Source organism: Cucurbita pepo, chromosome LG08, assembly GCF_002806865.2.
Source record: "Cucurbita pepo subsp. pepo cultivar mu-cu-16 chromosome LG08, ASM280686v2, whole genome shotgun sequence".
NCBI lineage: Eukaryota > Viridiplantae > Streptophyta > Magnoliopsida > Cucurbitales > Cucurbitaceae > Cucurbita > Cucurbita pepo.
The window spans coordinates 8,401,676-8,422,565 of record NC_036645.1 but is presented as its reverse complement, the minus strand read 5'-3'; the positions used below and the strand labels follow the sequence as shown (position 1 = coordinate 8,422,565).

Genomic DNA, 20,890 nt, shown 5'->3' with positions numbered 1-20,890 from the left:
AAGGCCCATGATGGTCCATATTAGGCCCATCTTCACATGGACGTGTATCAGGCCCAGTAGGTTGATGTGCCAATTGGTTGGTCCATATTAGGCCCAAAAAAGGCAGAGTTTCTCGTTTTCCACGTATTGAGCCCAGTCGGATTACCATTGTACCTCGAAGCAGACCAGATTCAAGGTTTGGTGTTCGAGTTCGCACACCAGTTCCATGGAGAAGGCTTCTTTATTTCACGCTATGGTCCAGCTTCAGTAAGGAAGACGATCTGCGAGGCGAAGAAAATCAAGCTGTTATAACTAGAAGGGAGAAAGGGGGAAGAAATTCGAGGTACCATTTCATTGTTTTGACTCGGTTGTATGATTTGAATTTAACAACGTTTTGTCATTATTAGGGTTTAGAATTTTTGGTTTTTGAGTCTGTTTTGATGTCGGGGAACGGTGAACAAATCGACCTCAACTCTGAAGTTGATCTGGGAGCTCGAGAGTTTGAAGCCCATGGGATTGATCTTTCGCATCCTGTTACCGTTTCCGTAAACGAGCAAAGCAATGGTGAAAATCGCTCGGGAGAGACGGGAGAGGATGAGGCCATTCAAGATCAAGAGATTAACAGCTTTGGAGAAGGGCTTTGTGGGTTGGATAAAGGCGAGACCGACGGAAATGTGCGAAATGAAGCAGTCGATGTTGAATTTTTGCAGGGAAGATCTATAGATGATGTCAAGGGAACGGAAATGGACCGTCCCGCAAGGAAGGGTGAAGCATCATCTATGGCAATAAATGATTTATCAGAGTTGGAAATGGAATCTAGCAAGAGGAAACATACCTCAGAGAAAGTTGAAGCTGTGTGTAGGGATGAGATAATTGTTGACGACAACGAGGTGGTGAATGCTGATGGGACACTAAATGCTTCGCCAGGTGACACTTTAGCTTGTTGTGAAGCGAAAAGCCAGGTTGGAGAGGGACTTGCATCATTGAATGAGTCTACAGAAGGTGGAGCCTACGTCGATACTACGGCTGGGGATGGATCAATAATTTCTGTTGGTATTGAGTATAATGTTGAAAGCCAGGAAGAAGGGGTTAGCACAATGCAAGATGAGGATGAAAAAGTTACAGAAAATGAAGAATTGTATGTGAAACACGATCAGGTCGTGAACGAGGATCTTGAATCCCACAGTGTACTGGACCACGAGGGTTGTGTCGACGAACGTGTAAACACAAATCCAGAGGGTCCATTTCACCACGAGGATGTCAATGGTTCGGGTTCTCTTCATGATAATTCGGCATCTGGGTCTCCTAAAAGTGCTGAGGATAGAATACGGTCAATTAACAAGCTTGATCAAAAGGCTGAAAATATGACAGAGAGCAATGAAGTACCACCTGAATTAGCCACTGAGGTTAGAACCGTGCCAACATCGGACTACTCAGAAAATCAGAGTGGGAAAGTTGATGGTGGACAGACAATTGAAAATCCAGCCACTGGCAGTCATATTCCGAAGACAGGGCCTTCAACAGATATAGATGAGTCAAAGTTGTTTGACATTGTTGTTGAAGTGGACCCACATGTTAGCATGGATGAAGATGATATGTCTGATGACGACAGTGAAGACACAGTTGTGAAGTTCAATGTCCACGATCTAGTATGGAGCAGAGTACCGAGCCATCCCTGGTGGCCTGGGCAGATATGTGATCCAGCAGCTTCATCGAAAAAAGCCATGAAATATTTCAAAACAGGCAAATATCTGGTAGCTTTTTTTGGGGATCATACATTTGCATGGAAAGAAGCAGTGATGATAAAACCGTTTTCAGAATATTTTTCGGAGTTGCAGAAGCAAAGTAATTCAGGAAGTTTTCACGACGCAATTGATTGTGCTCTGGAAGAGTTCTCCAGACGAGTTGAGTTTAGCCTTGCCTGCCCTTGTCTATCAGAAGAATTATATTCCAAACTTCAAACTCAAACGCTCGCTAACGGAGGAATCCGCAAGAAGTTGAGTAAAAGAGTTGGTGGGGACAGCTCTCTTACTGCATCATCTTTTGATCCAATGAAGCTTATTAACTTTGTTAAGGAAGTAGCCATGTCACCTTATGCTGAAGCTGACAAGTTAGAGGTGGTTCGTGCCGAGGCCCAGTTGATGGCATTGAGTCGGTGGAAGGGCTACTCTGAACTGTCCAAGTACGATAAACACAGTGCAGCGTTCAACGATACTGATCACATTTTGGATGTGAAAAACGATGACCAAAGTGACTCGATGTTGGATGTAGCTATAGACATTAAAGATGATGAAGTGGCCAAAAGCAGGAAGGGAAGTTTGAAAATTCAAGACATTTCAGGTGGAAAGTGCAAGCGTAAATCTGAGGATTTAAAAGACTCTAGTAAAAAGGGTTCTAATTTGACGTCCAAGAAGCCCCGTCGTAGCGGGAAGAAAGAACTGGGATCTAAAGAGGATGCTGACAATGAATTGAATTTTCCTGTTTCAAGTACAAAAGATGAGGTAGTAAGTTGTAACAATACAGCTATCAACAGTCCAATAACAAATGTTGAATCTGGGAAGACTAATCAAGGTTTTAGAGTTGGAGATCGCATACGAAAGGTTGCTTACAAATTGAACGAGTTGAATCCGATACTGAAGCACGATGATGGATTATCTCAAAAATCTGTTTCCAAGACGAGACGAGGCAGAAAGCGTAAGGTACCACACTCAACAGCTCTTGTATACAGATAATCCTATTAAAGGGTTCTATAGCAGTTCTTTTTTTGGCTGGTATAAACCCTTTAAAGGATTTGGCTTTTTGGATACTTTTTTCTCAGAATTTAGAATTTTCGTTTGCATGATCCTAACACGTCCAGAAGCGCAGGGGAGTTCGGAACTAGTTTCCGGTGTGAAGACTGGAAATAAGTCGACAAAGACAAGGAAAAGAAGAAAGGTTTCAGCCCCTATAGAAACATCTGACTCTGAATTTATTAAGGACGCTTATTGGACTGATAGGTTAATCCAGGGCATTGCTGAAGATGAAGTAACTTTTGAGAATCAAAACGAAACTGAAGAAGGCCACATTCAGACTCCAAGTGAAACGGTTATCCCTACTGAACTTGTTGAACCAGATTCAGAGACTTGTGTGGAGGATCCCTCTCCCACTGCTCTGATTTTAACCTTTACCGACTTCGACTCCGTTCCTTCTGAAACAAGTTTGAACGACATATTTAGAGAATATGGACCTCTGTACGAGTCAAAGACAGAAGTAATAAAGAAAAGTAAACAAGCCAAAGTAGTTTTCAAGCGAACTTCCGATGCCGAAACAGCTTTCAGTAGTTCTGGGAAACACAGCATTTTTGGAACGACCCATGTTAGTTACCGACTCAAGTTCTTGGCTCCGAGCAAAGTTTCATCACGTCGGACAAGGAGAGGCAGAAAAGAAGTGAAATCTTAAGAACAAAACGCTTTTTGGCTGCCTAAATATTGAGGTTTGAAACAGGTCTGTGCTACTTTCACTTTTAACTGATGTCTGTTGTTCAATTCATATCGATAATTTGACTGGGTAGAGTTAACTTGCAAACAAATAGGACATGGCTGATACTTTTTTCAGAGTATTGTTAGTAGAGATACTTGGATTAGTCTGTACATGGTAGTTTTTTCCTTATGTAAAAGGGCATATTGGAGTGAAATTATGCCCTCATGTACTGCCTTCTTGGTTTTAATTGTAGGACCTTAAATGTTGTATTTGTGAATCATGGATTGTTCTTTAAGGTAATGTGTTTTAATTTAATATGTTCCCTAATCAACTAAGTTTTACTGGCTAATCGGGTTTGTTCGATTTGAAAATCGTTCATACATCAATTCTAAGCATGGTAATATTTATTTTTTATTAACTACTACAAAATTATCATTCAATTACACCATTCTGTGAAATAAGAAATGTTTAGTTCAGCAAAATGGTTAAAAAGAGGAACATCTACAGTACTATTCATGAACTAACAAGGTTCAAATATACCAACCATTTTTCAAAACTGTTGTTCCCCAAGCTCACAAGCACAACGAACACGATGATACCAACTCAAATCACTGGTCACTCTGGTTCCCAAAGCTATCAGAAGCATTGAGAACACGATGATACCCAACTCAAATCACTGGTCTATCTTGTTCACAAAGCTCACAAGCATGACGAACACGATGATCCCAACTTGAATCACTGGTCAATCTCGTTCCCAAAACCCACAAGCAGTTGACGACATACGACAATACCAACTCAGATCACTCAACGTCTCCATGTAATTGGTATCGGATGCTCAAATGCAGCACAACAGAACTTCACATTCCACCAGAAACCCCAGATCTGGGATATCAACAGGAAACACTGGACCAGACGGACGGACACCTGGACAAGCCACAACATTAGAACTGTTTGTTTTAAGAACGGTCTGCTTAGATGGCAAGATGGGTCTTACTTGATCCATATCTGAGGCCGCAGCTGAGACAGAGAGATCCTCAGTTAGAGATGATAAGTTCTTTGTCAACAACAGTTACCGAAGTTAAATGAGCAGTGAGAGGAGAATACTTTTGAGTTTTCAGAAGAAGGTGGGAAGCTTTCCTTTGAACATTATCAGATAATATTCACAAGCCGAGAATACTTTAGAACAGTTATACTCTTTTGGTGAGTTGATACCAAACCATATTCATGATTCCGACTTACCTTCTGCAAGAGCATACAGTTGGCTTCATAATGAATACTTTCCACGGTATTACATTGAACCCTCTTGAACAAATTCTCTTATCACATTCAAGGATCCGCTGAAATGGAAGTATACCATGAACATCAGGTCCCGAAGTTCTGTAATCCATTAAGTTCTCCATCAGTATTCGCTGATGTCGTTTCGTTTGCATTACTTCCTGCTTCATTTTCTAGGCTCATCTTCTCCCTCGTAGCAATTGAAATCGCGCATACATCTGAATTATGCATATCAGTATTTGATCCATCACAGCCAAGCTCCTTGACTTCTTGGTCGAGTTCATTCGTTTTGGACATCTTAGTTGCAGTGGTTTTATGAGATTTCAAATTCAAATTAGGCTGACTAACAGCACGAGTTGTGCTCTTGGGCAACACTGTAACAGGTTGAAGCTTTGAAGGCTTGGTCTTATTTTGGCCTCCAATTCCGCTGACATTTCCAGCTCCAATCTTAGTCGTGCCACCACGTACAGACACATTAGATTTTATGATAGAAGTTTTCCCCTGTGAAATGCAGTCATGAAAACGTATTAAAAAAATATTCAATTCTAAAATTTTGAAAAATTAAAAACATAAAATGGTATTTCCCATTTTGATAACCATTTGGTTATTGCTTTTTGAATATTGGGTCTACAAATAAAGTAGTCTCAGAAACTTGATACAATAAAACACAAAACTTACCCCATCAAAGTACCCGATTTTAGGTGATGGCAATCGAAGGCCCGAAGGCTTTATTGAGCCAGTAGTTTGAGTATGGGATCCAACAGCAGGGTTACTTCCATCATGAGATGCATCGCTGTCTACGGAGATTCTTTTACTCGAAATTGAGTGAAGGCTGGCTCTTGAGCTATAAGATTGAAGTTCATGAGTGGAATTTGATGACAACTCTGTCGACCACTCACTTTTAGAGCTAGCAGATGATATTCCTGAAGAATGCTTACTTTGAGATATCGAGTAGGAAGGGAGACGAGAATTCCCAATACGAGTCTTGACCTTAGGTGCAACTCGCGATTGTGTTTTCTGGGTGCTACCAGAGGAAGGTGAAGCCTTACAATCTGTTTTTATCCTTGCATCTTTGGAGGAAGATTTACCGACCTTGTTAGATGAACTTATAGAAACTTCAGAGGAAGTCTTTTGCTCTCTCGTGCCGGCAGTTGGAAGTCGGGAAAGCTTGTGTGTAGTAGATCTAAGACTAACTGAATCCTGCCCATCTGCAATTCGCATGAGAAAATTCAGAATAGATAGATACAAGCATCCCAGTTCAAAGAACAAATTTAGCCAAGTTAAATTCAAGTTTTAGTTACCTGCAGATCCTGCACCACTCGTAGTACTATCATTCGCAGTGGCGGCAAGTGAAGGCCTCTTGGACAACGTTGAGTTTGAAGGAAGCTTGCCCATTGCCTTCGGTTGCTTCAGAAGTAAGAATATTTTCTTTTTTCAGAAGCAGCAAAAAATATGTGGGGCAAATAAGTACAAAATGGACGATCAAGAAATGACATCGCTATTAGACATGCATATGCTAATGTATAGTCAGGTGTTGTACACTCGCCTTCCTTGGCCACCAGTCACTACAAGCTAACGAACACTGTGAACTTTAACACAAATTTCAGACTACTGGAATATAATGTAATCCAGTCAAAACAGCTAGAAATAATATTGCCAGTGTCTCAGTTAATGCAACTAACCATGCTCTGGTTTAATAGCCACAGAAGCCAAGAGATATTTGAATGACATAAGATCAGTTATAAAAAAAACTTAGGCTTATACTTCACCTGTGCCTCGCGTGGTTGTGAAGAATTCTTCTTAGTGGTTCTCCCAGGTCCTTGCAACCCATCACTTTGCTTACTGGACGCAGACCCGTCCTTTATCTGAAATGTTACACTGGAACATTATGGTTTGAATACGTAAAAAAAGGTTTAAATCTAATTTTGACCTTTGTACTTCTACATTTATTTTATTTTGATATATACTCAAATGTTCTATTCTAATCCTTAAGCTGAGCATAAAGATCTTTTTTGGTCCCTGAAAATAAAAAATTTCTAAGCTCTTAAGTGAATTTTCGGATGACAGTGTTTTAACCACCACCTATATAAGGTGTGATTTCATTTCTGAGAACCAGTGAACCAAAATTTCAGTTAAATGCTAGACAAATATCTAATGGCAAGGGCCCAAAGGAACTGTGTATGAAAATCCAAGCATCAAAATACAACTTTTGAAAGGATAAGGAACAAAGAAAAAATTGCTGTGAAACACCAAAAGGATTGAAAAATTCATTTAACTTGCCTTATTTTGTGAAGTAAGATCAAGCCGTCCTGGAGCTGAAAATAATGAGTAATGTCAGATTCAGTTTTGATGAGATACAAAAGATACTATAAAAGATTCATAAATCTTGCTAAACCCACAACGAAATCTCTCCTGCAGAATTAATGAATAATTACTCGAAAATTGCAACAGACAGATTAGCATGGAGCAAAAAGAAAAGAAAAGAAAAGGTCCAAACGAACAAAACAAAACACAGATGTGAATTGCCATTGGGGAGGGAAGAAGGTGAAAAATCTCTCAGCTGTCGCAAAATAGTCGAGGAAAATATAAAGAAGTGAAAATATTTATGTTCTGTAATCTGGTCCGCATGAATCTTTCCATCTAATACATAGAAGGTGGCAATTTGATATAGGACGCAAGTAGCTCCATGTTTTAATAAGAAAAGGTGGTTCTTAGAGCAGTAACCATATCAAAACTCAAGTACCGCTCCCATTATGAAGTTGGGTTGTTGAGAATGGGCTTCTCATTGTATCTAGATAAAACTATCAAAAAAGAATCATTAAACTAAAATTTGTGTGTTTGAAGTTACTCACAAGGCAGTTTTAGTGCTCCCTGTCGCCCGGATTCAACTTTAATCCTCGAGTTAGATTTCCCAATTGTTCTACTAGATTTCTGAATTGAAGCCCTAACATCTTCGAATAAATTGCCCTCAATGCTTTCCAATGGCATAATTTCACTACCCAATGTAGAAATTGAATCTGAAGATTTCAGAACATCTTCTGGAATTATGGGTAATACACGTTTTTCATGCCTGCCCACTGGTGCAATCATGCTAGTTAACTCTTCAGGATCCAAAAACCCTGAAATACAAGAAGTTATGTATGTAAGAGGAATACTGGGACAAAACTAATGTCACATTCCAAATGCAAATAAAAGAATACCTGCACCAGTTAAGAAAGCACTATCCCATGCTAAACTCTTACGCAAGTTATATTTCCCATTTCTTTCGATCCTTTCCGGTTCGGAAGATGGGAGTAATTGAGGTTCATCCTCTCTCTGTTCGAAGCCATCTGTTCTTTCCTCTATTCTGTTAGAATCCACAGTCTCTAATCGTTCAAAATTGTCCTGTTCCTCATCCTCCTTTGCAAAGCCTACACAGAACCGAAGTCCAATACAATCAACAAAACTTCAAGATTCTCAAACATTATGTAAAATCAAAACTAGAAAAACAATACAAAGCTTCCACACATGAACAACAGGGTTAATTTTCAACCAAATAAAAAAGTGAAAGCGACTGCTGACAATTGAGTTGAAAAAACGAAAAGAAAATGAAACATCCGAGAAAAAAAACCACATAACAGAAATCGAACACGAGCAGCTCAATACATAGAACAAGCGGGAAAAGGATAAAATCATCAGTAAAAGTAAAATTCACAACACAATGAAACAGAACGAGACTGAAATGAGAACGGCCGGAGCGGACCTAAAGAATTGGCGTCATGGAAGTCGCAGGAAGGAGAAGAGATTAGCAAATCGTCCTCGGAAGCGAAATCGATGAGGCTGAGACGGCTAAAACGGCGATCGTGATCAGTATATACGGCGTCCATGAGACAGATCTGGAAGAAGCGCGGAAGAGGAGAGGAACTGTCCGACTCGGATTGAATGATTTGAAAAATCGAAGGCGGAGAGAGAGGGGCGGGAGGTTTAGGGGAGGGAAAAAGGGGTTCTGATCTTTTCTTGTATTTGTATTTGTTTGTTTGAAATTGGTTAGAAATTAAAAAAGAAAAAACACGGCTCACTAATAATATTTTCATAATATTTTCCACAAATTCATTGAAATTAAGTTTTTAAATTTACTAAAATACGTATTGTTTCAATTAAATTATTGTCGATTCTACTTCAACTATATTTTAAGTCTAAAAGGAAAACAATTTAAATCCTTAAATTTTTTATATAAAAGATTAATTTCCTTTTTATTCTAATTTTGAATTTTTGTGGATTTAGAAAATATAATTTAATTGTAACAATTATAAATTGTTAAGACATTAATTTAATTCTATAATTTTATTTTACAGCTAAATTTAGAAGAGTTTTCAAAAATGAAAATAAAAATGGTATAAAAACATATTTGTTATAATTTTATTTAATTCTATAATCAATTTTTTTTTGTTAAGACTTGAAAATATACTAAAACTCAATTGCAAATGATTTTGAAAATAAATTAATCAAAGTTTTCATACTAAAAAAAAATATAATGGAATTATAATTTTCCAGTTAAATCTGAACCTTAAATCTGAACCTGAATCAACCGCTCAGATCAACTGGTTCCCATTCAAGCTTCCCCTCAAAGCCCTCAAAGCTTTAAAACAGGCTTTTAAAACTAAAACGCACTTCAAAGTTGGGAAGCCCAAAAGAGAAAGGGAAGCCCAAAAAGGACATGTTCTCTCCTGAGATGACATTATGACCACAAGGAGAATTCATAGCTAACATGAACACCAACCAATCAAGAACTCAACATAGCTATAGTTTGAGCAAAATGGTTGTAATTCAAAAATGCCAAAAGTTGTCAAAATTCAGAGTGCAAAAAGAGAGCAATAACTACATCATAGTCCAAAATATCCAATAATCAATATCTGAAAGTACTCTAAAATTATCCATAGAAAACTGTAAGAAGATAACAAACAAGCTCTGCCAAACAAATTTAAGACCTTGGCTTCTCCTTCTTCTCCTTGAAAAGGGCAAGGAGAGAAACACCAGAGACCTTCACGACCTTGAATCGAACACCGGGAATATCTCCGACGGCATGTCCTTTACGACCGAATCCAGCAATCAACACTTCGTCCTGCAATCACAGTTTCCATATCAGTTTTAAGCTCTTTTCATCTCATTGGGTCTTTCTTTTTCGAATCTTATCTTATACTGGAAGGGGGCAATAGCATAAGATCAGACTTACATTTTCCTCGATGTAATTGAGGCAACCATCATTGGGTACAAAGGCAGCGATCTTCTTTCCATTTTTGATGAGTTGGACTCTGGCACATTTTCTAATGGCAGAGTTAGGCTGCTTAGCTTCAATACCTCTGTGATCAGAATAGCATTGCTTATTTAGATACCAAACATTAACATAGCGAAATAAAATTAAAAAAATTATTCAAAAGCAGTTTACATCAGAGAGAACCTGCATAAAATTATCCATTAGGTTACTAAATTTAAGATCTCTATATACAGTCTGAAGTTACCAAAACTAAAATCATTCGACCAACAATAAAATCAACCAAGTGACACAATTTTCTGGTTGTATAGAATCCATATTGATAAAATCACACAATGCAAACTAATAAACGGAATTACAATGTACAATCGAGGTAGTGGAACATATTGCTAGCCATGACTATAAAACATATTATTTCTCAAGTAAACAGTACGTTTGATGTCTTACATCTTTTCCAAAACAATGCCTTTCGCATGAGAAGACCCGGCAAATGGCTTCTTCCATTCATTGCCAAGGTGAGACTTCTTATAGGCTTTGTCAGCCCACCTTTGCCTTCTACGGTGGGACTTCAGCTTGCGTCCCGCTCCCATACCACGAGTCTTCCTGTTGGGTAAGATTGTCAAAAAAGTACCAATCAATCAAAACCAGGTACAAAAATCACAACCTGATATTCGCCTGGAATTATCCAAAGTGCTATAAATATTTCTCGCGAGTTCATATAGGCTTAACTCGCGCTTGCTCATTCAAATTCGATGGCATTACAAAAATCAACTGAATTTCAAATCACATGAAGAACTCCAACAAGCGTTAGTTCAAAACTAAAAGCAGAAAACGTCCTCACAATCATTCACTCCTTCGCATACAAACGTAGTTGAAAAATCCACAAAAGAAAATCCAACTCATTGGAATAAAAATCACAAATAAGTTCAAAACTTATATAAATCGAATATTCGTATGCAAATCAAAAGATGGTGAAGCAAGTAAATCATTTCAAGTAGCCATAACAAAACTCAATCCACAAACCAAGCATCCCTTCTTCACGGTATCATTTTCCGTTATCTCAGAATATTTTCAAAGCATTGTTTCAAAAACCTCTCGAAGCGAACAATCTTACCCCATGTTTGCAGAAAGAACGGGTTCTTCGACTTCGGCGAGGGTTTCGGAAGTTGAAGATGGAAGAGCTGCGCACCAAAACCCTAGGCTTCAAGAAGAAACTCGTGCACGAATGAACTCTAATATATGGAGCACATGGTTCGGGCCGATAGTTGCAACTTCAGCCCATTAAACAATTTGGGCCCCCACCAATGAAATTTTGTCTTTGAGCCCAAACAATAGCGAGTTTGAACTGTCTTTTTACATAATTACCCTTCATATGATCGTATTTATACGAAGTTGCCCCTCTTACTCTTAAATATATATTTCATATTTCATTATTTTAGTCTTAAATATACATGAAAAAAAAATGCTATCAAAATTTAAAGTGAATTTGAAAATAATTATACATTTTAATAATTAATCAAAAGAAAAAAACCTGTAAAATCGTGGTTATTTCCTTTTTTATGTATATTATATTTAAGTTTAATTTTTAAATATAAATTATATAAATTAAAATTTAAGCTAAATTAATAAAAATAACTTATTAATAAAAATGTATGTCAGACCAACACGACTCTCCATAATAGTATCATGTGGGACTTTCATCATCCAATACCTCTCCTCGAACAAAGCACGTCTCCCCTTAATCGAGGCTCGACTCCTTTGGAGTCTTAGTAGCACGCCTCCCCTTAATCGAGGCTCGACTCTTTTGGAGTCTTAATCATTTTTTACTGCTTTCGTACCCTCGAGGAGGCTTGATTCCTTTTCCTTTTTGGAGTCCTTTGTTCGATATTTCAATCTATTGGCACGACTAAGTTTAGGGCATGGCTCTGATACCATGTTAGACGAACACGACTCTCCACAATAGTATGATATTGTCTATTTTAAGCATAAGCTCTCATGGTTTTGCTCTGGACTTACCAAAAGGCCCTGAAATAGTATTCTTTATTTATAAACTCAGGAGAGTATTCTTTATTTATAAATTCATGATCATTCTTTAAATTAGTCGAGACGGGACTTTTATCATCCAAAATGTATTGCTCTATTACGGGTAATTTAAGCATTTATATTTTCTATGTGCACTGCAAAAGATGCAAAGAAAAAAGATAATGAAAAGTAAAGAGGGGCATTGCCCAATTCTAGCCTCTGCATACATAGATAGAGAGTGCCCAGAACAGAGTCTTCAAACATAAAACAAACCAAAAGGCAATGGGAAAGTAAAAAACAGAACAGAGGTGACCATAAAACATCCTACTAAACTAACACACATTCATACAAGAATCTTCAGTACTTTACTTGTGGTTTTTTCTCCACAAAACTCCTATCTTCTTCAACATATTTCCGTTCTTCTTCTTCGGCGACTCGTCGTCGAGATCTTCCGAGTACGGTGAGCCTAGAGGATAATTGTTCTCCAATGAAACTATTCTATCAACAAGCTTCCCATTGTTGCCGGTTGACAGTATAGCAGCTGCAGCCTCAGCTGCTTTCCTCCACTGGTCTGTTTGCACCTTTAGCCTCCTTAGCTCAGCCTCCATTTCGGCATTCGCAGCCTGTGCAGCATCCAACTGCTCGGCGGCTCGCGCTGCTCTTTGGCCATTTTTATCTGCTTCTTGCTCTGCAGCTTTGGTTGTTTCTGCCGAAGTGGCTGCTTCATCGTTGATTCTATTCATTTCCATTTCTATGTTTTGGATCTTGTTTTTAAGTGCATTGTTTTCCTCGGATGTACTTTGCAATTCTGTCTCCTTATCCAACAGTTTGGTCTTTAACTCCGCCATGTCGGCCTCCAGCTTCTTTAGCTCCATTGCTATTTCAGAGTCCTTGTTTACCTCCACGACACTGCACAATTGTGTCTCTTTTTCCTTAAGGTCTTCTCTCAATTGTTCAATGTCTTTTCTGGCTTCCTTGAGTTCTGCATCCAATTCTTCCTCTTTCTGACATGACTCTACCTTGATTTGTTCCACAAGTTCATGAGCAATTCTAATTTGCATTGCTGTACGAACTGATTCCTCTTCAAACCTTGTCTCAGCTGCACTTAATGCAGATTTTGATTTATCGGCTTCCAATCTCATAGCGGCAAGCTCAGTCTTAATGTCATTGATTTCATTCGTACTGCCGGTGATTGAATCTGAGCCTTTGTGAGTCTTGTTGCTGATATGACCCTCCAATGATTGAATAAGAGCTTTTGATTGCTCCAATTCTAATGACAAAGAGTTGTAGGCTTCAACGGCTTTGATTCCATCTGATTGAAGCTTTTCTACAGCTGCTTTGGCTGTTTCGAATTGATTTTGGCTTTTCCTGGCTATGTTGAGGGCTTGAGCTTCAGATTCTCTGCAGTAACTAAGCTCGTTTTTCAGTTTTTCAACAAGGGAGAGAGTCTCTGAGAGCTGTGTTCTTAAATAATCCATCTCAACTTGTGCAGACTTGGCGAGCTTACTTCGGGTTTCGTCGGATTCAGACACCATGTTCAGCTGGACCTTGAGCCTCTGAACTTCATTCATGGCGGAGGCCAATGCAGCAGCATCCATTGCGTGCTGCTTCTGAACAGCTTCGAGCTCGGATTCCCATGCTCGATCTCGATCTTGAGAAAGTTTGTGCAGTTCTTGAACACGATCTTCCTCGGAAGCTGAGAGATCAAGCACCTGCTGTTGGGATTCTTCAAACTTTGCAGACATGTCTGATAGTTGTTTCTTTGCTTCTTCGGCTTCAAGTTGGGCTTGCTTTTTGTGTGATTCAGATGTGCTCAGTTGCTCACTTGTTTTCTTCAGCTCCTCCTGGAGTTGAGAAATCCGTGATTCCAATTCAACCACTTTACTGGACCCTTTACTCTGAAGTGAGAAAAATGTTACCAATATTGAACAAAGCAAAATTACAAGTTCATGAACTTATAAAAAATGTATAACATGTCCTTATACTTTCAATTGCATGATTCCAATTCAACCACTTTACTGGACCCTTTACTCTGAAGTGAGAAAAATGTTACCAATATTGAACAAAGCAAAATTACAAGTTCATGAACTTATAAAAAATGTATAACATGTCCTTATACTTTCAATTGCATGATTCCAATTCAACCACTTTACTGGACCCTTTACTCTGAAGTGAGAAAAATGTTACCAATATTGAACAAAGCAAAATTACAAGTTCATGAACTTATAAAAAATGTATAACATGTCCTTATACTTTCAATTGCATGATTCCAATTCAACCACTTTACTGGACCCTTTACTCTGAAGTGAGAAAAATGTTACCAATATTGAACAAAGCAAAATTACAAGTTCATGAACTTATAAAAAATGTATAACATGTCCTTATACTTTCAATTGCATCCAATAAGTTACTAGATTTTTGTTTCGTATCCAATAGATCTGGACTTTTTCGATATTTTTTTAATTTCATAGGCTTAATAGTCACTCATTTGAAAATAGAGTTGCGGGCAGACATTGAAAATAAAAGTTTTAAGACAAAACTTTTAACATAACTGATGTGAATCTCTATATAGTTAGTCGTAAAATGTAAAACAAGTACCTCAGCGGCCAGACATCGTGGTGACTTGCGGTCAGTCACTACCCTTGGACTTCTCTCTTTAGGTGTCTTGCTAGCAGCAAGTGGAGAAGTGGAAACGGAATCAGGATCTGTGGCTGGAGTCTTAAGTTGACGAGCGGTTCGGGGTGTTCTGGGAGATTTTCTTTGAGTTACCTCTGAGGAGCTAGCTCTGCAATCCAATTCAAACAACTGTAAGATCTAGCCATAATATTAGTTCAACTCTTTAAGCCCCTTTGATAACTTTCTGATTTCTACCAATAAATTTTCTTGTTTTGTTACTTTTTACCTGAATTTTAAGAACAAGTTAAGTTTTAAAAAAAGTACAAGAAAAGGGTTCTAAAAAAACTCATAAGGTTCAACAATTCCCTCCTCAAAACTATGATGATGCGTACAAACTACCATATCAACTACATTCCATATTCCCATTTGCATTTCCAGCAATGAAAAAAACAATTCTAAAAATCATATGCTTTCAAACACCTTTAGTATATACTAAATTAATGTATCTATGTGCTACTAGTCTTATTCATCTTCTTCTTACCCTCTCCCTCTTTTTGCAATCACCAACTTGAAAAATCAAAACTGAGAATTACCATCTAACCCAACAAAAAAACAAAAAAAAATCAGCCAGTACATCGACAATTTGGCGTAGCTACATACAAGCAGAGAGTCTAAGATGCTTCTTGAACAGTTTATATGTATGCATATCTGTTTGCACGTAACTCAACCCTTCTTACAAGACATCCACCTGACCCTACTACATTTTTGTTCTTAGACCATGTTGGATCTTGAAAAAAAAACATACATAACAAGATTACAGTTAGAAACAAACAGAGCTCAAGAATGAAAGCGGGGAGTTCTGCTCTAGTTTGTGGGGAGCCAAAAGATGAACAAAAGAAAACCGTTTGATTAAGCAATTCAAAAACTAAAGATAATCTTACTTTGCCTTTGGGGTCTGCATGCTTGTGTGTTTCCTTTAGAAAAATAATCAAGCAGGTAATAAAATAATTGAGTTCTAGAGTCGTCTGACCCACAGTACCTGAAACAGCAGAGAGAATCTTGACTGAGAAATAAACAGAAAATGGAGGACAATATATGTTTGTACAAAAATCATTCACAAAGGATAGCAACCTTACTACCATAGATCAACATCAGTACCAAACTTAACAAAAAAAGACAACACACAATACAATCCCTTCAAAGAAACCCCAAAAATCTAACCCCACTACAACCAACAAAAGCCAAACCATAGCATAATTTTACTTCAACCTTTTTTCAAATAATAAAGTAAATGAAAAACCGCAAGAAAGAAAAGCATATATTTATCATTATGCTACAAAACATATTTCAGACTTTTTACCCTCTACTTTCTCCCTTTTGCTCCTCCTTTTTGCCCTACAGTGACCAAATGGACCCCTGAAATTCATCCAAAAGAATTATGACATGAAATTACTGTATTTTATGAAGTGTATTACGCACAGATTTTCAGAGGAAGATTATCAGTACTTAGAGTATGTAATTTCCAGAATCACTCAGAAATGGAAAAACACATACTCACTTTAGGATATGTATTCGATTTTGAGAAAAGCAGTATTTCTCTTTCAGTAAATGTCATTTCGCATAAAGTTAAACAAACTCTAAAGCAATGTACTCAACAGTGGATCCTAAAAAGTAGATTGAATAAAAAACACACATCCGAGGAAGAAGCAAAAACATTAATGGTGAATGGTGAAGAAGTGCTTTCAGAGTCTCCAAGTTGGGTAAACAAACTGAAAATCCAGACGAAAAAGGAGCTCTGAAGCTTCAAACGCATTGAACTCACAGATCTGAGAATATAAAGCATTCAACATTCAAAAAAATAAGAAGCAGAAACACAACATCAAACTTGCCAGCGAGGAATAATAGGCTTCCAGGGAAAAAACAAGCAAATCTTCAAACAGTTTTGCATCATCAAAAGCAAACCTATCCGAAAAACACGATGATAACTTCCAAACATACACAATATTAAGCAATACTCGGATGCAACACCAAACGAACTCAGATCTTTCAGCAACTAGAACAGAAAACCAAGAGAGTATAAAATAAAGAAAAAACCAGCATTTTTCAAGCGAAATGCGGGACAAAACAGAGTGTTCTTAAAATCTTACCCGAAAATGGAAGTCTACCTCAGCTATTCCGCTTGAAATGAGATAAACCTGGTATTTTTCCCTCTTGAACTTGAGATTGAAGAGGAAGTGCCAAAATGAGAAGTGGTGAAGAAAGCACTACTTCTTCTTCTTCTTCTTCTTCTTCTTCTTCTTCTTCTTCTTCTTCGTCGTCTTCTTCTTCTTCTTCTTCAGCTGGTTGTGAGCTCAGTTCCCGAGTTTCTTTCAATTTCTATTTCTCGCTCTTCAAAAGTCTGTTACGTGGGTGCGTTTTTATTCGTAACACGCGCTTCATGTTCCACGCGCGTTTTCACCCTCCAATCACATGTTCTTTTCAGCCCTCTTCCAATGGAAAACAACACGCGTCAATATTAATTAATTAACATTCAATTACATTTTCAAGATTTTTAATTTGCATCGAAAAGGTTATTTTATTTATTTTAAAAGTATTAAATTATAAATTTCATTGAAAAACTTATATAAACTATAATTATTATTCTTTATAGTTCAATAAAGCCATTAAACACCAAAATCTAACTTCAAAATTATATAATTAATTTCTAATTTTGTGACAAAGTTTGTAATTTCATCATTTAAAAATCATTTATTTCAAATTTTTTGACAAAAGTATTATTTTTTATTAAATAACAATTTTCTTTTTTCAACTTTATGTATTAAATTTTAACGAATTTAAAAACTCATTAAATCTTAATAATATTTTATATGACAGTAATTTAGTAGTAATTTAGTCGTTGTACAGTAAATTCCTATTGTTACATATTAAAATTAAAAACTTTGGTAGATTGCTACGTATCAAAGTTTATAAATTAAATCGTTGTTACAATAAAAATACCGAATTTGTGTTTTAAACCTAGTTTTTTTTTTTTTTTTGCTTAATAAAATTTTAAAATAAAATGGATAATTGATTATAGATATAGCCATAAATTTAGGATTAAAACAAAATAGTTGGTTGGTTAAGATGTAGGATATTTGACTATGGATACTCAAGCGTAATTTAAAGATAAATGTGGGTGGGTCAATAAAACACATGTGGTGGGTAGACATAATTTATTTTTTAATTAATCTCTTAGATTGTTCTTATATATTATTTGTTCAAAGAGTTGGTATATTTTGACTCATAAATGATTGAGTTATAAATAATATTGAAAATTTAAATTTCTACTTTACCATAATATATATATAGATATATTATTTTATTTATCAACGGTAACGACCTGAAATTTTCTACTTAATTTAAGGTATCTACTGTATACGTATCATAAACATTGAAAGTAGAAATACTTCATTTCCATACAAATTTATACTTAATTTAAGGTATCTACTGTATACATATCATAAACGAAGATGGAAATACTTCATTTAAATCTCATAAAACGTAATATTTATCTTAAAACACAGTCATGAATTTACGTGTTTCGAAAACACCCTTAAAGCGACACAATAAAATGTTAAATAAAATAAATAAACATTTAAATTAAAAACATGTTATTCTAGCCCAAGTAAAATAAATATCACTACCCTATGCATGTACCGTCGTCTCGAGTTGGAATGTCGTCGTCAGCCGTACATGAATGTTTTGTCTTAACCTGAAATATATAGTAGCACATGACTTGAGTATTTAAAGAAGTAACACATGACTTGAATATTTAAATAAGTAACACATGACTTGTATTTAAAGAAATACTCAGCTCAGCAAGTGACCCCACTCTTAGGGGTTAAAATGAAGAACATGCTAATTGTTACGACTTATATTTAAAGAAGCAACACATAACTTGAGTATTTAAAGAAATACTTAGCAAGTGACACCAGTCTTAGGAGTTAAATGCAAGAACATGCAAATGCAATGACTGGACTTATCATTTAAATCCATTTTCGGTCGCTTGAGAAGAAAGTTGGCCCCATTTTCGCTTGACAAGAAAGTTCCCTATCTATGTTCGCATATATGACCTGTGTGTAAAGTATATGGTACACATATATATACAGTTATCATATTTACAGGGAGGTTTTAGTGTTACCTCCTAGCTTCACGTAAGTCAATCTTATGGTAACCAACGGAGGTTTTAGTGTTACCTCCTAGCTTCGGAGGTTTTAGTGTTACCTCCTAGCTTCAGGTAAGTCAGTCTTATGGTAACCAACGGTGCAATGGTAAAACATGCATGATCAAGTGGCACCTGAAACAAATTAATGATAAACTTAAAGATCAATTATTTTATTTAATAGTATTAAACTCCAATTACCATAATATTAATTATTCTACATTATATTATTTTATTTAATGTAAATATAGTTTAACTCACCAATATTTACCATAAACTTGGTAAGGTGAGACTAAATTTTGTAATTATTTATTAATTTTAGTTTAATTGTAAAATTAACAAAGTGTTTATTTAATATATATATATATATATATATATATATATATACCGTATATATTATTTTTTTAAGTTTAAAACTAATTCTAAATTTAATTTGAATTGGAAGTTTAAAGTTTTCCCACATGGGGCATTAAAACTGCCCCACATGGGGGCGGAAGCGACGGTTCCGGCGGAGGCACGGTGGACATGGGAAGCCGTACAGTAAAACCACCGTAACATGGCGGCCATTTTATTGTTGCCAGAAGGGAAATGGAATTTTGCGGTGGCTGTCAATTAATGTTTTGTCTCTACATCAATCGACATAAATCAAACTCCTTTCCCTTGCCTGCTACTAGTGGGCGCTTTTATAACTCTCTTATTTTTTAAAAATTATATATATATACTGTAAAAAAATTAAAAAAAAAATTGTTTCTATTTTTAGATCGACAATTTAAAGATTAAAAGACGATTTATTTTTTCCCCAAAAATAGAGCCAAGGCTAAAATGGTAAATTTCACCAGAAATATTACTGAAAACAGAAGCAAAATATCAGGAGATATTAAAGTTAATAAATTACTTTTGTAACCTCAACAAAATTGAAAGGTTAAATTCAAAACAGTTATGATCAGAAGGGTATATAAATAAATTTCCAACCTAAAAATCGGAGTTACATTAATTTCATCTCAATTTCTTTTTTTACATTCCAAATTAAAAAAATAAAAAATAAATCCTATATCTCACAACTACCAAATGGTCTAGACCCCTAAAAAGATGGATTCCATCCAGATAAGCCATGGCAGTAGCAGGGTTTGCAGGCTCGAGAATAGGAAAATAACAGAAAATTAAAATAAAAAAAAAAAAAAAAAAATCTCAAAAGCAGCAAATAAAAAAATAAAAAAATAAAAAAAATAAAAAAACAATATTTTTTTCATCACATCCCCACCAAAACATAAACGGCGTAAATAATTCCAGGAAGGTATCCCAAAAATGTGAGCACCAAATCAATCCAAAATTCTACCTGCAAATTTTATACAACAAAATTAATTAATTAATTAATTAATTAAAATGTTGTTCGAACGAACATAGATCAGATGGATCGATCAAGATATCAGAGGTTTGAATTCGGATCAAATTCCGGAACGAATTGAAACGAGAGAGGGAGAGGACATTACCCCAATGCCATAGCGGAGGAAGACGCCGAGGGGAGGGATGAAGATAGCGATAAGAACTTCTACGAAGGTGGCTGAGCCCATTCGCTTTGGGATTCGTTCGCCTTGCATTTTCACGTAGCCCTTAGCTAATAGCCGCCGCGAGCCCAGACCTCTTCATCGCCCCCCTTTTAAAACCTCTTCCTAATTTCTAGCACCTCCCTTTTTACCTTTTTATCCTTTAATTATTTCTTATCATTTTTACACTAAATTATTAAAATATATAAATTTATTTATTTTTGTTTTAAATTTGATTTGAGACGAATATTAATTTTATAATTCGCGTAATTTTGTCGCTAATTTAAAAATAATGACGTCATTAATTTTCTTACCAATTATTTTTAATTAGTTTTAAATAATTTTATATTTCATCTACATCAACTTATTTAAAAAATGTATTATTCTTTACAATTTATTTAATCTAATCTCATCATTCTTTACCATTTATAGCTTCTAAATTGTTTAGTTTTTTTTTTTAATGTATTTGAACTAAAAATAGATTTTATTTGAAACAATTTTTGTTATAATATTTAATTTTTTTCATTTAATAGAATTAAAATA

At 36.1% G+C, this 20,890-nt stretch overlaps 5 protein-coding genes across 15 annotated transcripts; 1 reads left to right on the top strand and 4 right to left on the bottom strand.

Moving 5' to 3' along the window:
- Positions 1-182: 182 nt before the first annotated feature.
- LOC111799583 lies at positions 183-3,753 on the top strand. Of its 3 annotated transcripts, XM_023682971.1 has the most exons (3): positions 183-322; positions 387-2,678; positions 2,845-3,753. In XM_023682971.1, the coding sequence occupies exons 2-3, from the start codon at positions 420-422 to the stop codon at positions 3,415-3,417; spliced, it is 2,832 nt and encodes a 943-aa protein (XP_023538739.1). In that variant the 5' UTR covers positions 183-322; positions 387-419; the 3' UTR covers positions 3,418-3,753. The 3 variants fall into 3 exon arrangements, with proteins under 3 accessions (XP_023538739.1, XP_023538742.1, XP_023538740.1); XM_023682974.1 differs by lacking the exon at positions 183-322 and having other exon boundaries at positions 389-2,678; positions 2,840-2,894; XM_023682972.1 differs by lacking the exon at positions 183-322 and having other exon boundaries at positions 389-2,678; positions 2,837-2,894.
- A 63-nt stretch (positions 3,754-3,816) lies between these two features.
- Positions 3,817-8,712, bottom strand: LOC111799585 (SMY2 homolog 2-like). 7 transcript variants are annotated; one of them, XR_002815864.1, is made up of 10 exons: positions 8,456-8,712; positions 7,914-8,123; positions 7,566-7,832; positions 6,994-7,028; positions 6,483-6,578; positions 6,015-6,120; positions 5,392-5,921; positions 4,678-5,214; positions 4,433-4,455; positions 3,817-4,362 (listed from the first exon to the last, which is right to left on the bottom strand). XR_002815864.1 is itself a non-coding variant. In XM_023682979.1 (8 exons), the coding sequence occupies exons 1-8, from the start codon at positions 8,577-8,579 to the stop codon at positions 4,801-4,803; spliced, it is 1,782 nt and encodes a 593-aa protein (XP_023538747.1). In that variant the 5' UTR covers positions 8,580-8,712; the 3' UTR covers positions 3,828-4,800. The 7 variants fall into 7 exon arrangements, 1 of the variants encoding a protein (XP_023538747.1); XR_002815862.1 differs by having other exon boundaries at positions 3,828-4,362; positions 4,543-5,214; XR_002815863.1 differs by having other exon boundaries at positions 3,817-4,455.
- Positions 8,713-9,498: 786 nt separating this feature from the next.
- On the bottom strand, positions 9,499-11,171 carry LOC111799632 (40S ribosomal protein S23-like). Its single transcript, XM_023683051.1, has 4 exons — positions 11,079-11,171; positions 10,412-10,567; positions 9,926-10,052; positions 9,499-9,814 (listed from the first exon to the last, which is right to left on the bottom strand). The coding sequence occupies exons 1-4, from the start codon at positions 11,081-11,083 to the stop codon at positions 9,674-9,676; spliced, it is 429 nt and encodes a 142-aa protein (XP_023538819.1). The 5' UTR covers positions 11,084-11,171; the 3' UTR covers positions 9,499-9,673.
- A 983-nt stretch (positions 11,172-12,154) lies between these two features.
- On the bottom strand, positions 12,155-16,993 carry LOC111800743 (interactor of constitutive active ROPs 2, chloroplastic-like). 3 transcript variants are annotated; one of them, XM_023684576.1, is made up of 6 exons: positions 16,750-16,993; positions 16,161-16,428; positions 15,963-16,018; positions 15,544-15,641; positions 14,585-14,771; positions 12,155-13,884 (listed from the first exon to the last, which is right to left on the bottom strand). In XM_023684576.1, exons 4-6 carry the CDS (start codon positions 15,561-15,563, stop codon positions 12,352-12,354), a joined length of 1,740 nt encoding a protein of 579 aa, XP_023540344.1. In that variant the 5' UTR covers positions 15,564-15,641; positions 15,963-16,018; positions 16,161-16,428; positions 16,750-16,993; the 3' UTR covers positions 12,155-12,351. The 3 variants fall into 3 exon arrangements, with proteins under 3 accessions (XP_023540344.1, XP_023540342.1, XP_023540343.1); XM_023684574.1 differs by lacking the exon at positions 16,161-16,428; XM_023684575.1 differs by lacking the exons at positions 15,963-16,018; positions 16,161-16,428.
- Positions 16,994-19,746: 2,753 nt separating this feature from the next.
- On the bottom strand, positions 19,747-20,437 carry LOC111800968 (low temperature-induced protein lt101.2-like). Its single transcript, XM_023684906.1, has 2 exons — positions 20,294-20,437; positions 19,747-20,139 (listed from the first exon to the last, which is right to left on the bottom strand). The coding sequence occupies exons 1-2, from the start codon at positions 20,399-20,401 to the stop codon at positions 20,053-20,055; spliced, it is 195 nt and encodes a 64-aa protein (XP_023540674.1). The 5' UTR covers positions 20,402-20,437; the 3' UTR covers positions 19,747-20,052.
- Between the last annotated feature and the right edge of the window lie 453 nt (positions 20,438-20,890).